Source organism: Drosophila hydei, unplaced genomic scaffold (genome assembly GCF_003285905.1).
Source record: "Drosophila hydei strain 15085-1641.00,03,60 unplaced genomic scaffold, DhydRS2 tig00000001-arrow-pilon, whole genome shotgun sequence".
NCBI classification, from domain to species: domain Eukaryota; kingdom Metazoa; phylum Arthropoda; class Insecta; order Diptera; family Drosophilidae; genus Drosophila; species Drosophila hydei.
In genome coordinates this window covers 7,249,969-7,267,264 of record NW_022045643.1, presented here as the reverse complement: position 1 = coordinate 7,267,264, position 17,296 = coordinate 7,249,969, and the positions used below count along the sequence as shown (strand labels likewise).

At 41.2% G+C, this 17,296-nt stretch overlaps 1 protein-coding gene across 1 annotated transcript in view; it reads right to left on the bottom strand.

Annotated features, from left to right (window-relative positions):
* LOC111605108 overlaps nucleotides 1-17,296 on the bottom strand; it is a 68,428-nt gene that overhangs the window by 37,908 nt on the left and 13,224 nt on the right. Inside the window, exons 2-5 of the mRNA XM_023323450.2 lie at nucleotides 12,115-12,331; nucleotides 11,879-12,015; nucleotides 6,706-6,831; nucleotides 70-174 (exon numbers count right to left, since the gene is read on the bottom strand). Of these exons, the coding sequence (XP_023179218.2) occupies nucleotides 70-174; nucleotides 6,706-6,831; nucleotides 11,879-12,015; nucleotides 12,115-12,331 (585 nt within the window). The remainder of the gene's footprint in view (nucleotides 1-69; nucleotides 175-6,705; nucleotides 6,832-11,878; nucleotides 12,016-12,114; nucleotides 12,332-17,296) is intronic.

Sequence of the window (17,296 nt, the reverse complement as noted above, 5' to 3'; positions counted from 1 at the left end):
GCCACATGAAGCCAGGTAAACAGCGATATTAACTGAATGTTTGTCACAAGTCCTGCATGCTTTACTCACCTTTACTGAGGCCGTCACCGTGGATGTTTCACTGAAATATAATTGCGGTCCGGTGGCCTTGCCGCACCAGGAGCCGCCCGTGAATGGACGTCCCAGTTCGCTGAGCTGCCAAGTAAATAAATAAAATTTAATTAATTAAAAATCAAGTTTATTTCGCACAGAATGCTGTTAAGGCAATTTCTCCCTCTCTTTCTGTTTTCTTTTATTTTTTATTTTTTTTTTGATACATTTTAAAGCTCGCGCATGCAAATGTGGGTTAAGTTGCGCTCCATTTTTCGCAGCGGCTTTATAAAGGGAGAGATATACATGCATTTATATATTTAAATATATATTTAAATATATATAAATGTTTGTCGAACAAGTGAAAAATAAATAAATATGCGGAAACTGCAACCGGCCCATGACCTAGCCCAATCCCAATCCCAACCAATTTCCAGCGTGCCCAGTTCCGCTCTGGCATCTGGCATGGGTAATGGATTATGACTGTTGTATAAATTTTTATTTGTTGGCGCCATTTGCCGCTTGCTGCGTTCAATATTTGATTGTTTTCCTTTTCGCCAATGCAGCTGGCACTGCAACTGCAGCTGGCAGCTAGAAAAATGAATGCTGAAAAAATCGCGTAGCATACATTTGTGGGCCGAACGCCAATTTCAGCTTACGCTAAAAACTGTTGGCATTTGCCGAAGGTGCTGCAAACTGCAACAATAACAGCCAACTTCATTGTTGTGTTGCCTATATACGATATGAGAGCTGCAGCAGGACTTGAGCCTCGAACTTCAATTTGTATTTTACCATGAATCGTTGCGAGAGTCAAGGCATTAAATATATTTAATATATATTTATATATCTAAAATATTTTATAAATTTCTTTTCTTTACCTTAAATATTTTATTCTCAATCTCTTTCTTTCTCAATCCATATAAACTATTCGCTATCTTCGCTTTCTCTTTTACTCTACCCAAATCCTTTTCGTACTTATTACCTAGCCAATTAGTAGCTCAGCTAATATGCCCCATATTGAGTGCTGTGAGGTATGCCTGAGAAAAATTGCCAGCGCTGGCAATTGGCATTCATAGGCAGAGCTGTAATGTCGCTAATAGCAACCAAGAATGGCCAACCGCATCGTCCATGGGAAGCCAACTACATTTTAGCTTTTTTTTTTCTCCTGCATTTGCCTGTGATCCAAAGGTTCAATAACAGCCAGCGGGCAGTGGGCAGCGGGCAGTGGGCAGCGATTCATTTACACAGTGGCTATTGCTTCTCAATTGGCAATGATTATGAATGGGGCTGGGGTTCCAATTGATTAAGTTTTTAGTTAATGGGTTATTTGACCGGACAGGTTTCATGTCGTTGCCGCTGTCGTTCCACAGCAGTGCAGCTGGTCATGTGCTGCGGTCACTCCTTATGCTCTGCCGCTGGCCCTGCCATGGCCCGCCTCCTGCAAAGCTCAAACAACAATTTTTGCTGTAATTGCAAGTCGCCATCTATGTCGTTCATGCCAGAGCTCTGGCCAATATTTGTAGCTGGTTAGAGTTGCAATTCACTGCTGTCATATGAAATGGCCTCGAACAGCAGCAGGAGCTGCAGCAGCAGGCCTGACTGCCCGGCATAATGGTAATTTTCTGATTTCGATTTTGTGTAAATTCATTGCAAACTCTGCAGCCTCTCTCTCTGTCACTCGCTTTATCTTTCGCTCCGTCTCTTTCGCTGGCTGTTGTTGTTGCTTTGCCCCTCAGCGCTGGCAGGACTGTAGCCTGTTCATCATCATCGTCATTAGCATCATTATTATCATCAACATCGTCGTGTCCATTGTGTGCAGCGGAGCGTTATTAGCATCGACTTCATAACGAATTATTGGAATTTCAGTTCTGCCTCTTCTATCTCTGCACTGCTGTTTTTGTTGGCTCTTGTGGCGTTTTGTTTGATTAGGTGTTGGTTTTAAATTGATTGAATTATTATTGCGGTCAGTTGGAGCAGCTGGAGCGGCTGGAGCGGCCCATGCCTGACACCAGCACAGCTGCCCGACTTTGCTTACAGCTTGCCTTTAAAGTGATGGAAATTCAGGTGCTTAGTTTGGCTTTAATGGCAGCTCTTAAGTAAATCAAGTGCATTTCGTAATTTCACCGTATTGATGTTGCTTTGTGTAAACAGCGCACAGACAATGAATGCGTCCTTAGCTGATTAAACTTGGCTCGATTCAGTCAACATTATGCTGCTGCCATTGTGTTGCTGCCGCATCATTTAAACAATAGCCGATAAAAAGTTTTATCTGCACAGTCGTCGGGTGTCGTCGCTTCATAATCTGCCAACAATAAACAAAAGCCGCTAACAGACTGAGCGGGCGTGGGCGTGGCTGCAATGGCTGGTCGTAACTATTCTTCTTCTACGTTTAATTGTGCAACAATTTAAGCGCATAATGACATATTCGCCCCACTGTCTGCCGCCCCCGCCGCACACACGCACAGCTTCAGCTCCAAGTTGGCCAACTGTCTGCATTCCTGTTTGATTTACTGTAATTTAAAACATTTGCCACAGTTTTTTTTACGTCGCTGCTATTAAAAAATCATTAAATATAAATTATGGACCAAGGCGAAGCTTTTAATTTGCAATTCAATGCGAGCCTGAATAAATAAATAATATATTGCAAATAATATAACGAGTTATGCACTTGTCCCACACAGACTTCAAGATACTCTACGAGTCGCTTCCCCGCGCCCTCAACTGGAACATTACTCAATGGCCCATATCCGATTTAACTCATGCCTCTTACAGGGTATAAGACACAGAAAAACTTGCAAACCTTTTTTTCCGTTTTTCTTTCGTTTTGGCTATGACTCGTAAATTTACGACACAAACAAATGCCGCCGAGGGGCAGAGGCAGGGCAGGGGCAGGCAGTAAAGGAGCAGCAGTGGAAGGCATGTCCAAGAAGTTTGCTAACTTGAATTATGAGCTTGTCTATGGCACACACACATGGACAACTACTTGCATGTATATATATACATATTTATAGATAGAAGAGCTTAAACTGCCATTGACAAACTGGTCTGTTGTTCCTGTCTTTGCTGAGCAGCAGGACGAAGCCTGAAGACTAAGCGGATGTTATGATTGTCAAATATTGAGTCATTTACTCAAGCTGGCCGGGCCAGGCCAGGCCAAGGCCTGCGCTGCTGTTGTTGCTTAGGTTAATACGTTTATGCATAAACTTTGTTATTTATGATTAACAATATTAGCAAATAAACAATGTTGCCGAGGCCGAGGCTGGCCCCTAGTTGCCGGTCAAGTTTAAAGCGAAAAGTATTCTTGAATTATTCAGGATAATCCGGAGCGAAAAGGTCACGCTGAGAACTTTGGCTCGTGCAATATGCATGAGGCAAACTGTCTAACTAAATTGAATAACTGATTAAACTCTTACTTTTGGGCCGTTGTCCGGCTACAGCTACAGCTATAGCCACACACTCATATATGTATTACAGAAATCACATAGGTAGATTGGAATAAATATGAGACGGTCAAGAATTTATGTGGCCGGGCCATGACACGAATAATTTATAAGTCGAGCCGAGCGAATAAAAAAAAAGCTGAAACTGAAACTGAAGCTGAAGCTGAACTGAAAACGGAAAAATAACTGCGAATAAAAACTGAAACCACGTCAGCAGTTAAAAATGTTTGCCTTAAATAAATAAAAACAGGCGCCGCGATAAAACCCCGCAACGAATCGGGCTGAAACGTGGGGAATGACAACACAAACCTGCGGTTAGTTACGAGTTTATAAAACTGCAACAAGGCCCAGCCCAGCGCGGCAGTAAAACAAAAGAAAAAACTCCAAATATTTAACTGCATTTTAAAAACACGCCAAACAAAAAAAATAATAACAGAGGAGAAGAAAAACGCGCCCAGTTTCCATCATTGCTCAAATCCGCCGCACAACCAGTTCTATTCTGGCCGCAGTTTTTCGTACATACATATGTCAAGTGCCAAATGAAACCTCAACAGACGAGCAGACCGAGTGAGGGACAGGCGGACAACAGCACAGCTGCCAGGCCGGGCCCAGGCCGGGCTGGGCCGATCTGGATGAGCTGCAGCTGGACAGCACCGCAAAATGTCAGCGCACGCCCCATGCTTGTTCACAATTTATTGTCACAAAGCGCAAAACGAGGGGCGTGGCAGGCGGTCAGGCAGCGAAAAACTGCAGCATCAGTCGCCAGCGCTAAACTAATAAAGGACGACCACCAGCCATTGGGAGCAGCAAGTCCGGGGAGCAGCCAAACTGTCAGAGTTCACTTTCAATTGGACAGCAAAACTGAGAGCAATAGGAAACATACAATACACATGTTAGCATGTTGGCGAGATGAGAAAAGGAGAGGGAGAGAGTGAGAGAGCGGGAGAGGGAAAGAGCCGGAACTAGAAGAGATAGTGTCAGCTGAGTAAAAGGAAAATCCTTATGAACTATATCAGAAGAGAGCGAAGGCAAAAACAAGTTGCAATCAGCTAATCTTTACTAAACTCAGTCTTAAAGCAAAGTCAAAAGAAAAATTTATTTTTAAATACATTTTTATTTAAATTAATATTTGAAAATTATTATATTTTTACTAACTTTAACGCTCGTTTATACAACAGACATGTAGAAGTAGAAGGGAAATGCCAATGCTAATTAGCAGAGACTAAGACAAAGAGACAAGTATAAGGAATCCATTAGTAAGAGCTTGAGTTAAGAGTGAACTGTTTCAGAGCGTAGTAAATACATATAATTGTGTATATTTTTAATGCTCAAGGCTCTACTATTTGCTTTTTGTTTTATATATTAACTTTAGGGCAGGGTGTTAAGAAATTCGAGGCTATTCAAATTTTGTGAAACCTACAAATTATGTTTCTGGTCTTTAATTTTTGATAAAAAAACCAAGCAAAAATATGGATTTTTATAGATAATAAAACAGCATAGGCTGAGTTATTGAGCAAACTAAAAATGTATATTTTAAATTTCAAGTCTCTAGCTTGACAGTGTCCCAGCCTAAGGCGCAGATGAGCAGCAATCGCAGCACTTGGTATGCAGCCAACTAAGCAGCTCACAGAGACGCTGCATGCTACTTGCGCCTCACTGAACTGGTTGCTTAAAGACATGCTGCAAGAGTGTTCAAGTGTGCATATACAACACTCAGCAGTTGCTGCAGCGAGAGATCTTTGTGTTCAGACGGAGTGCTAGAAAAACATGTTGAGATCGACTCTCGTCTGCTTGGCTGCATACTTTATGAGCTCCGCCACGCCTACCTCTGCCTGCCACATAAAGCTGCACAAATAAATTATATCACAAATTTCCATTTGCAATGGGCTCATGAAAAGCTGAAATCAGCAAATCTAAATTAGATTTTGCAATGAGTTCAGTTTGTGGCCAAGCTAAATAAATTCAATTATAGCTCAATATTATTTTCTATTTAAATTATTTTCGAGTATGCGTCTTAAAATTTCAGCAGGCTATAAGCACACCTGAAGGTATTAGCTGAAAGCAGCTGTGCTCTGTGTGAACTCTTGGTCCGAAAAAGAGGAAAAACACTTTGCGCTCTGCCATTCAACACTTTGCCCTCTTTGCGACTGCTCCATGGGTTCGTGGCTGCGCAGAACTTAAGCTTTGAAATTAATTCGAAAGGTAGATTAAGGCAACTAAAAGCGCATGCAAAGTGCACAGCACAGTCGCTCTGAAGCAATACATATACATATATATATATATACGAGCTGTTCAATAACACCCTGCCCTGGCCCAGTCAATGGCTATTGCTTTTGCTGCTGCAAAACTCCATTTAATGTAATGCAGCAGCATCAGATTATCAAAGCACACACACACACAGATGCCAATACGAGTTTATGGCATATATATATATATATACTACTGTACGAATGTGTATTTGAACATATTGCACAAGTCAATTACAGGGATTTGGTACATTTTATTTGGCCAGTGCCGAGGCTTTAGTTTTATTTTAGCTTCCATTTAGCCCGCCGGCATGTCAAAGGGGCGGGCCGCACAGAGCCAAATGTCTCGACAAAGTAGCAATGTCAACAACGTGGAGCCGCAAAAGTTGTGATAAAAATATATGTATGTTAAATAGTTTGCTGTTGCTTCGTCCTTTTTTATTCCTTTTTGTGTGCTACATGCAGCAACAACAGTGAACAGCACTCAAACTTCAATCTGCGGACAGAACAGGACACAAGACGCACGACACGAACACAGCGATGTACACAGCACACACAGACACACACACACACAGTCAGACAGGCGCACAATTCAATTCAATTTGCTGGGCTAATGTGGCATTTGTCAACAGAGCCAACAGAAAATTACAGAATTACTCGGACATTGATTGAATCGAACGGAGCGCCGCAGCGACGGTCAAGCTCGAAGCAGACGTGGATATAGTACGATTCTCCCATTACGCCCTTATGCTCGCCGGAGTTTCTCTCTGTGTGTGTGTGTGCGTATGCTTGGCTGGCATAAAATTATAGTTGAACGCAAGTTCAATAGCAGCGGCAAATGGAGTGCAAGTTACAAGCTCCAGTGAAACGTGGCTGTTGGTCCTGTTGGTCCGAGTCCGAGGCTTACGTAATATTCAATTCAAATTTTAATAAATTAAATTTGCACTCACCTGCATGAAGCCCTCGGGACAGCCGGGCAGCTCACCGGTTGGGCTCAGATTCGTTTCATAACCATCCACATCCGTATCAACCATGCCCTCATCGAAGCGGCCCACCGTAAAGCCATCAAATATGATCTGCGAATGGTTGGAGAAAAATATGTATAAGTTGACTTGGCAACAGATAAAAATGCAATCATTGAGTATATATACGACTTCAGGGAGCTCTGCTCAAGTAACTGTAAATGCATAGCTGCAGCCGGGCATACTCCAAAGTGTTTGCCTCTGGCAGAGTATTGAAGTTATATTTGATGTTAGTTTAGCTCTACACACGTTAAAGTTATGCAAATGAAATTCAATTGCGAAAAGGCAGCCTCTGCCACGCCCATGCCGCGCTCGCTGTGGCCTCTGTTTGCATATTAGATTGGCCATAAAAAAGACAACACACAGCAGGCGCCGCAGCAAAGCGCACACGCCGAAACTGAGGCAAGGTCAGGGCGGACTTGAGAGCAGTCATCGAAATGAAGAGCGAGAGAAGAAAAAGAAGTGAAAATACAAATATAAGAGGAGGGCTAAGCTCAAGTCAAGTGTATAACACACATATATATATATATATATAAATATATATATATATATATATATATATTTTAATAAAATATGCAAATAAAGTTGCGTGTGCTTGGCATTTTGCAAATTGCAAACAAAACTTCGAGAAAGGGTTGAACTTTGTGAGGCTTTATACATTTTTTAACACCTACCACATAAACAGTCAGTCACAAACAGCAAATATAACGAAACACGATTTTAATTTCGAATATTAGAGAAACGCCAGCACGTACTGGCCACACACACACAGGCAGCCGCAGCCTGGACAACTTTTCAAGGTGCTGGACACCATGGATACCTGTATGCCTGGACGCTGAGCTACCGTCTCGGGGGGCAAGTAAATTTATGTGTATCTTCTTTATGGAGTTTTGCATGTTAAATGAAACTTGTGGCAAAGTTGTTGCCACATGCAACGCAATAGTCTTATTTCTGTGCACTTTACAGCTCAAGTTTTACAAGCTGCTAAAAGTTGAAAACGCATTCGCAACTGAACCGCTCCAGAGAGGAGCTCTTATTATTAGCTTTTTATGCAAATTGTACTTAACTACGGAATAGCAGCTATCTGCAGTCGAAATTTATTTGTTTTTTTTTTCTTTTTACCTCAAATGTAAATTGATAGATGATGCTAATGCCAGAAACTGTACGGCAGAATTGTTCTACCTTTTTATGCAAATACAACATTATTAGCAAATATCTATAGAGAAGCAACAGCAACTACTTGTATTTATGAGAATCGCATAGAAAGATGGCATATGAGTGTCGCAGAGAATGAGCAAATTATATTTAGGCAGGAGACAGAGTGAAAGAGACAAGTTTAGACTGCAGTGCAGCGATAGCTAAGGGAGAGTGAGAGGGGTGGGGAGAGAGAGAATGAGAGAGATAGTGAAAGAAGAAGAACAGAAGAGAGTGAGGTAAAGAGAAAGATAGATAGAGGGACAGGGAGAAGAGATAAAGATATTTTGTTCGGAAGAAGGAAACGAAGAGAGAGCGAGAGAGAGAAAGAAAGATAAAGGAAGAGAAAAACATAAGTGAGAGAGTTGAGCAGGCCAGAGTGAGGGAGATAGAGATAATAATGAAAGAGCAGAGAGAAACAGAGACAGAAAGAGAAACAGGGATAAGGAGAAAGAGAAACAAGAAAGAGAGAGAGACACAGTGACAGCGAGAAATATAGATTGAAAGAGACAGACAACGAATGAGAGAAAGTGAGCAAAAGAAAGAAAAAAAGCGATAGAGAAGTAGAGCAGAGAGAATGGTTAAACTAAAGTGAGAGAGAAAATTATGGACAGAGAGGGAGAGAAAGCTAAACTAATGAGCAGAGCTAAAGATAATGTGAAAGAGAAATGAATGAGATAGTTAAGACAAGTTGAGGACGGTATAATTCATAGTGACAGAGAGATATGAAGAAAAAACTGTAACAGCGAGTAAATGGATCTGAAGCCATATAAAAACGCAATCGTTTGATAATTAATATTTCTGCATATTAAGGCCGTTAAAAAATGTATATAAATATGATATTTATCGCAGTAAATTTCAGAAATAGGTAATAATTGAAACTCATTCCCCCTGCTCCGTGTAATCACGTCGAAATAATGCCAAACAAAATACTCCGTCTCCATCATTAATGGCATTAAGGAAAAAATACATTTGTGTATGAAAATTGCTTACAAAACAAACAAGTGAAAATCTCGTTGCCAATGCATAAACAAATATAAAGAGCACATTTAAAATATTGTGCAGAAAAAATAGGGACACAAAATAAAATGCAAATGGAATATAAAAAAATATATATATACATATAATGCAGCTATGAGAATTTTTATATGGAAAAATATCTGTTGATTTATGTGGCCGGTAAAATTCGCATGGCTTTTATTGCTGGCAATATAATATTGCTGCATGCTAAAAATTTGAAATGCTGCGAAAAACGAGAGAAATGTGAGAAATGCCCGCAGCATTTACCGTATCTTGTTTTTTTTATATATAAATACATATACATATATATATTCCATCTAGCTAAAGCTTTAAGTCAGGCGTTCGACAATATGAATCCGTCAGGGGTGTGAAAAATGCGCTCAGCTTGTGGCGTAAATTACAAAATGCAACACGGGATATTTGATTAAAGCATAAAAAATTGAAGTGAATAAAATAAAAAAAATAGAAAATGTCAGAAGTTTGGGGGCCAAGTTATTTCCATTAAAAATTAGCCGCGAGCAAAGTTGCAGCAATATGTACTTTAGGGGTAGGTCGGGTAGCTAGGGTAATTTAAACTTTTGCTCTCACTGGGAGCACACACACACACGCCGACAATCATCAATCAATATGTACAGCAGGACATGCTGACAGACAGGACGATTGCGAGGCCCAGGACGTTGTTGTCCGCCCCCACCTTAAGCTGGCGCGTAACATTATTATTTCAAGCCATTTCCCACGTAGACGCGCAGCAGGGGAGGAAGCTGGGCGAAGCTAACTGGATAAAGTGAAAGCCAAGCACATGATTTATATGCATTGCGAGCAGAATCTGCCACGTTTATCAGCGTGGTCTACAAATGCGGAAACACAAAATAAAAGTTATAACTTATGCATGACAGATTTGGTGCAAGGTGCAAAGCTGCCGCAACAGCAGCGGCAGCCAGCAAATTTTGCATATATCATTCTATAAAGTAGCGGCAATGCCAATGCTCCGCATTACGTCAAGCATTTGGCGGGGGCGATGCTACGTTGTCTGTCCCATTTACAGGCTTGCCAACTGCTTGCCTCCCTGCCCAACTTAAGCCGACGACAGGGTGGCTCCCAACTTATCCTCGTTCGCCTCGCTGCTAACTGCTCATTGCGCTGTTACGCAAATTGCATGGAAATCAATTATTTTCGAAATTGAAATTGACGTTTTTCTGACAGTTCGCCAAAAATGTTGTGAAGCGTGTCTAATTTTATTGTCAACGCTTATGCCAGCCGTTCCCCCCAGTGCGACTGTTTAAAGCCAAGATTGTGCTTTAAGCGAAAAAGTGCCCCTTGCTTAACTATTTGAAGGCGGGCGGGACTTTTGGCCGTAGCTCAGACTATATACAGTCATACCCCTAATTGAGCACGCACATAAACTGAGAGCAACGCAAATGCCAGACATCCATCATGGCGTAAAAGAAATGGGAAAAGCACATACGGAATCCATGAATCGGCTGGCAAACGAAACGTGAATACGCTGAGATTCAGTTACATGTTGAGTCTGAGAGCTAAGGATAGCTGCAAATTATTTAATGCAAATTTTTAGATTAATTATCTTTTTGTGCTTAGATGTTATTAGTTGATTATTATAATTTTTTTTTATACAATAAGGGTATTCCCTTTTTTAAAACAATATTGACCTGTTTTCCATTAAAATACATTTTCTGTTTATGGGAACTTAAATTATTTATTTTTATTATTTTTATTTTTTTATTATTATTTTATTGTTTACTAGGGGCATTCCGTGTATTCCCCAAAAAAATGAATTCATTTTAAATGTATATTGATTTTATATTCTATTATTATTTTTATAAATTATATTTTTTATTAGTTGATTATTATAATTTTTTATTTACACAATAAGGGTATTCCCTTTTTTAAAACAATATTGACCTGTTTTCCATTAAAATAAATTTTCTGTTTATGGGAACTTAAATTATTTATTTTTATTATTTTTCTTTTTATTTTACGTTATTTTTTTATTGTTTACTAGGGGCATTCCCTGTATTCCCCCAAAAAATTGAATTCATTTTAAATTTATATTGATTTTATATTCCATTATTATTTTTATAAATTATATTTTGTATATTGCACAAAGGATATGCCTCTGGCTGTCTAAAAAAAACAAATTTATTCTATATTTTGCAATGCCTCATCAAATATTTTGTTTATATGCTAAGGGTATTCCCTATTCTATAATTTATATTTTCCGTACTTTATACGTTTATATATAAGTAGGGTATTTACTTGACTTTCTAAGAAGAGGATTGTTTTTATAAAAAATCTCTTAACTTATAGCTTGAAAATCTTTTAATTTATTCCAAAGCTTTAAGCTTGAAATGGAGCATTTTTGTATATAAATTAATACAACACGTACAATAATACAATATGTTTAATAATTTGTAAGAGCTTAAAACACTTTTATATAACTTGGCGCAGCTGCAAAAGTGACCCCGTTTTGCCTTTGTTTTTACAATATAAATTCATTTAGCAATATATAACAATATGTAAGAGCTTAAAGCTCTCTTATATAACTCGCCATAGCTGCACGTATCCATGTTCTGCGTAAGGGTATTCCAGCACATGTTCTTGTTTGTTTTTGCAACTGCAGTGTACCGAAATATTTCACGGTGCGAGTCACAAGTCCACTTTCAGTTGCAGTTGCAGCTGCTGTGGGAGTGCGTGCGTACACATATATACACACATAGATACACATCTATATATCGTTGCGTGTGTGTATAGAGCAGTTTTATGTCGCCGGCACAGACTGCTAATCTTTGGCCTATGGCGTGCAGAAGCCAACAACAGCCGGGCAAATAGCACAGAGCCGAGACCCAACGTTGCCTGGCTGTTGACTCACCTGGACTATGTCGCCTTGATCATGGCCGGACGCGGTGAATGTCAAGTGACACAGGAACGGCAATTTATTCCACTGTGGCGTTGGCACTTTTATGGCATAGGTGCGTCCAATATCGCCATAGTATGTCCGATTGCAGACTGTTCTCGTTGCACAAGGATAAGAAAATGGATATAAATAGAGTATGTATATGAAGACAAAGTTATGTGTATATATAGAAGAGTGCATGTGACACTAACCGGAACAGTGCTTCGGCTCGTCACTGCCATCGGCACAATCGCTGCGTCCATCGCAGTATTTGTCCAGTGGCACGCAGATGTTGCCGTTGTTGCCGCTGCCTTTGCACGAAAATTCCGAGACACGACAGGCCAGACACAGGCTGAACGTGGCCAATACGAGCAGTAATAACAGCTGCCAGTCCTGGCCAAAGCTGTCCCTTTGACGTGATTTGAGCATCTGCAATAAACGAAAAGAGTTCGTACATGAAAATAATTTTTGTTTATTAGAGAAATCCTGTTTCATGAGGAATTTCAATTTCAAGTCTTAAATTGATTATGGATTGTTTACATAAAATCTCTGGCAAAAGTATCTCAAATATCGAAAGTTTGTCAAGAGCTGAATTGCAGCTCTGCCGGATTTGTATATATTTTGAAATTTCTGACAGTTTTCTTTGGATAATTACAATTTCCATTCAATTTAATGCACTCTGCACACACACGTGCTGTGTGTAAGTGAAAACTTTCGACATAGAAGGAACAACGGACCAAAATATCGGCTTAGTAGGAAGCCTCCGGGCTTTGTTGTTGTTGTGCCTTTGGTTACTGTTGCTTGTTGTCTGGCTAAAACCGTGCAGACATTTGAACGTAACTACTTCAAGTTTTATGTTGCCGTCAACCCTTTTTTCTTCGCACACTCTTCCACTTTATGGGGCACACGTGGATCTGGGCATATTGAAAACTCAGCATTGTTATGACTTTGCAGCGGGTTGGGGCAGGGGCCGTGGGTAGGTGTACAAGAACAACAGCATGAAGCGTTGCAAGTCCAGGTAAATGGCAGGTGCAAAAACTGTTATCGGCAGCCGGTTAACGTGGATGGGGCAAAAGTTCTTTAAGCGTACTTGATTGCTCAAATCCTTTGTGTATCCTTTTAAGCCTTTTGTTTTCCATTATGCGCCGGAAGTGTTGTAAACACTTCAAAAGGCAAAAGAAGGAGAAGAGAACAAAAAAAAATAAACGAATCAGCTACGGCCTGGAAACAATAACAGCAACCAACAACTTCTGCAGACTGGCAGCAGGAAGTCTCAAGCCAAGTCCCTTCGCCGTTGGCTCCTATTCCCCCGAATGACTGGACAACATGCCGAGACAGCGAGTCAGCGGGATGCCGTCGCCCTGCCACTTGGCTATATGTAAATTTGACGACAGTTTTAATAAAAATAAAAGAAGGCACGGAAATAAAGCATAATAATGCGTGATGACAAACCCAACTCAGCGAAAGGGGCGAGCGCGGCCATTAAGCGGAAGGTGCGTGTCGAATGGGAAGCACTCATAACGCTTGGATTGCCCCACTTCTCCTCAGCCAGAAGACAACGAAGTGGGCTTCCCTTGGCCTGTCAATATGCTTCCCGCATGAGTTATGTTATAATTGTGTGTGTGTGTGCGTGTGTGTGTGTGTGTTTGTATTTGTGTTGTCTGTTGGGGAATATTTTGCATAAGCACACGACGGTAGGAGCTGGTCGCATGGAGCACTTTAAGTTACTAAGCCAATGCCTGGAGTGCCGTCCAGGGAATGCAGCACTGCAGGGGAGTTGTCGTTGACAGGAACCTGAAAGTGGCCAACGCGGAATGTCATAGGAGGGCTGAGATGATTAGTTCGGGGCACAAGAGAATTTACAAGAAAATATATTAAACAATATAACATAAAAAGGTTGCATGAGCTGCTGCTGCTGCTGCTGCTGCAAGTGCTAAGGGAATTTGTAGCACACATGGCTGCGACATAAAAGCAAAGAGAATAAATAAGGCTAAAGTTTCTGTTGTCAGAGATAGCTAAGATAGCTGGCTGTCGTAAGTGAATTGAAGAGCCCCAAGTAAAGTTTGCACTCTCCATAAATGCTCAGCATATGCAGGTGGAGAGAATGATATATATAATTGACAGCATCCAGATTAATTTGTGAGCTTTTGATAGCAGCACTCGCCCAACTGCGAGCAATAATCCATACTTCCGCTTGGGCTATTTCCAGCGACATTATCTCCGCCCAACTGCTCAAGCTTATGTCGCATAGCCTCTGTTCCATTAGTGGGCAATAGAGAGAGGAAGAGAGAGAGAGAGAGAAAGGAGGGGAGGGGAGGAGGAGTACTGTCAGTGGTGCCTTCATTGGTAATCCAATCAATGCACTCTCATGCCTCGACACAATCAAATTCTAGTTACCAAACTGGAGTCTTAGCCAGATATGCGTGGCACAATTAGAGAGCACGTAGAGCAAAAGGGAAATGCAGAAGGAGAAAAAAATACTTAGCCAAAGGACTCTCCATGCGGACACACATGCTGAGGCCAGAGCCAGAGCCAGAGCCAGAGCCAGAACTAGAACCAGAACCAGGACAATGACAATGACGAGCTGCAGAGCAAACTGGCAAACTAGCTGAGTGGCAGGCAACGAGGCAGGCAGGCAACGTGGCAGGCAGGCAGGCAACATTTGCCACAATTGACAAAGAATTTATGCGATGCTTATAAAAGGCTTATAGGGTAAGTCCTTTCACCCAGACAGACCCACACACACGAACACGTACACACACATGTTTGCTGGCAATGCGAACAGAGACGAAAGAGAATTTCACTTTTTACTCGCTAGAGAAATGACGATGTTGGGGTAGCCAAAGTGACAACAGTAAATAAAGCTGGTTGAAGTCGAGCCAAGGCAAGTGGAAAAGGAAAACTGAAAACTGAAAACTGAAAAGTCGCGCGAGTGCTCGCAGCGAAATTGCTGGAAAATGATGTTGCAAATGTGAACATTTGTATTTCTGTATATTTGGCTTTTCAGCCACTTTCGCTCCGGTGGCCAGGCGGAAATCTTTTATTAAAGAAAACAAAATGTGCGATACAAAACGGGGCAGTTAAGTGCCACGTTTCATATGTATACTTTATATATAAAATTCATATTCATTATTATCATTAAATCACGAAAAAAATATTATTTTAACAACTTAAAGCCAAAATATGAATTAGGGCAAACTTTGCCAAATAGAAATCCCCACACAGAGCACACAAAAAAAGAGAAATATAATTAAATTAGTGTCGAGGGACGCCAAAATTGTTGTATTAAAAAAATCCCTAAAACCGGCATCAAAGCCTGCAACAACAGCAGCAAAGCTGAGCAGCGACAGAGCGGCGGCTTCAATGGCCAGAAGGCGTCAGGAAATTAGCATAACAAAGCCATTAGAGGGGCGACGCGAGGAGCCAGCACCAAGCCCAAGCGGCAACAGATACTAAAAAAAAAAAAATTAGCCCAACAAAAAACAAAGGAATAACGCTTGTGATTTCAAAGGCCAACGCAATGGCAATGGCGAGGCGATGTGGCTGTCGCTGTCGCTGTGCCACTGACAGTGGACCAAGGACGCAGCCCGAACACAAACACAAACACAAACACAGACTACAAATGTCACCAGCAGCAAATATCACCGGCAGCGGCAGTAGCAGCGGTTGCAGCAGTTGCCACTGTGGGTGTCAGTCAGCTGGGGCTGCCCCATCCCCATCGCATCTCTCGTTAACATTGCCTCAATTTCGCTCAGTTTTCTTTTTTGTTGCTTTCGCTGTGGCCCGTTACGTGCCCGGCTACTTTTTGAGTAATGGCCAAGATTACGCTGCAGTGTGCAGGCAGAAGATAGATGGAGCAGCAGCTGGAACACCAGTGGCTAGATGGCAGGCGAGGTGCAGGGCATTAGGGCGTGTCTTTGGACAATTTAAAGTTGGTGTCACGCATCACACTTTGCTCTAATGAGTGTCGTCCTCGTCCTCTTGCTTGCCTCAGGGCAATTGCAACGTGATTTGGCGCCACGAAATGCCGCAGCTCAATCACGCTTGTCTGCAGCGCGGCGAACCATTCTGATGTATTGCAGCGGCCATGCGGCGTATGAGTAATATTTAATTGTAAGCGAGCAAGGGCTAGAAGGCAGAAAGTGAGAGCCTTGCAGCTCAGTCAGAAACACGCCTTAAGATTCTGCCTCCCCTCTTCAGTTCAGTCTCTCACAACTGAACATCAACTGAAGCCGAATGAGCTGACAAATAATTCCCTTAAATTCCTAACAACTGCTCAGGCACCATAAATACAACAATTCAATGTCTCAACTGGCTCTTTGCGACTCCGTCGCTATGTGTGGCGGTATAGCTATCAAAAATATGACTTATTTGACATTCTATTGTTGTCATTTGCTTGAAATGCTGCGACATGATTGGACTTATTTCCACATGCCATGACTTTAACTATATCCCAAGCTGACTCAACTAGTGCCTCGGCTGCTGCTCCTCTGACACTGGTAGAGTCATGGCCATTAAAGTTACAATCATAAAGCTGCTGTGTCAGTGGGCGTCGCTGGGCGCTGTGGAGTTCTGAATGGCAAGCTGACTTCATGCCAGTCGGCACATTAAAAATGTAAGTTTAATTTTAAAGCACTACGATGCGTCTGAATGTGTGTGTGCGTGGGTGTGCAACTATAATGGGCGATCCCAGTGGTCTTGAGTCTGGCGCTTTTACAGTGCCTCAGCAAACATTTCGCATAAAATGCCAAATACTTTTGTGAGATCGTAAAGCCAACGATTGTTGCCAACAGCCAACCGACACTGACAACAATGTATGGCCCAGCGCTGGGAAGTAGAACGAAAAAATGTGAAAGGCAAATTTGTGTTCAACGATTTTAGCCGCGCTGCAAGCCAAACAAATTGCATATGAGCATTTTCCAATTTACATTTTTTTCCGCGCTTCCGGGCGTACAGTATGCGCGCCCAGTGTAAATTGAAATTTCCGGCCAAGAAATGCAAAAGAATAAAATGTAAAATGATTCATAATAGCACAAGCTCCGGCAGTGCAATGAACTCGGCCGGGCTAATAGCAAAGTGCAAAAGCTCAGCTCGGAAACTGCTTTAGCATCTTGAGCTGAATTCAAGAAGAGCAGACGCCTAAAGCCGCCAGGCATGGCGCAGGCCAAGCACCTGCACTGCAACATAAAACATGCATAAATATATAAATTTATAAATTGAAAAAAAAAAAAATAATCAAAAAAATATTTTTATAATATTTTAATATATTTATATTTAATATATTCAAAGCAAGCAGTTTAGTTTTAATTATATAAATACATGCATAAATATATAAATTAATAAATTGAAAAAAAAAAAGTTCAAAAAAAATATTTTTTTAATACTTTAATATAT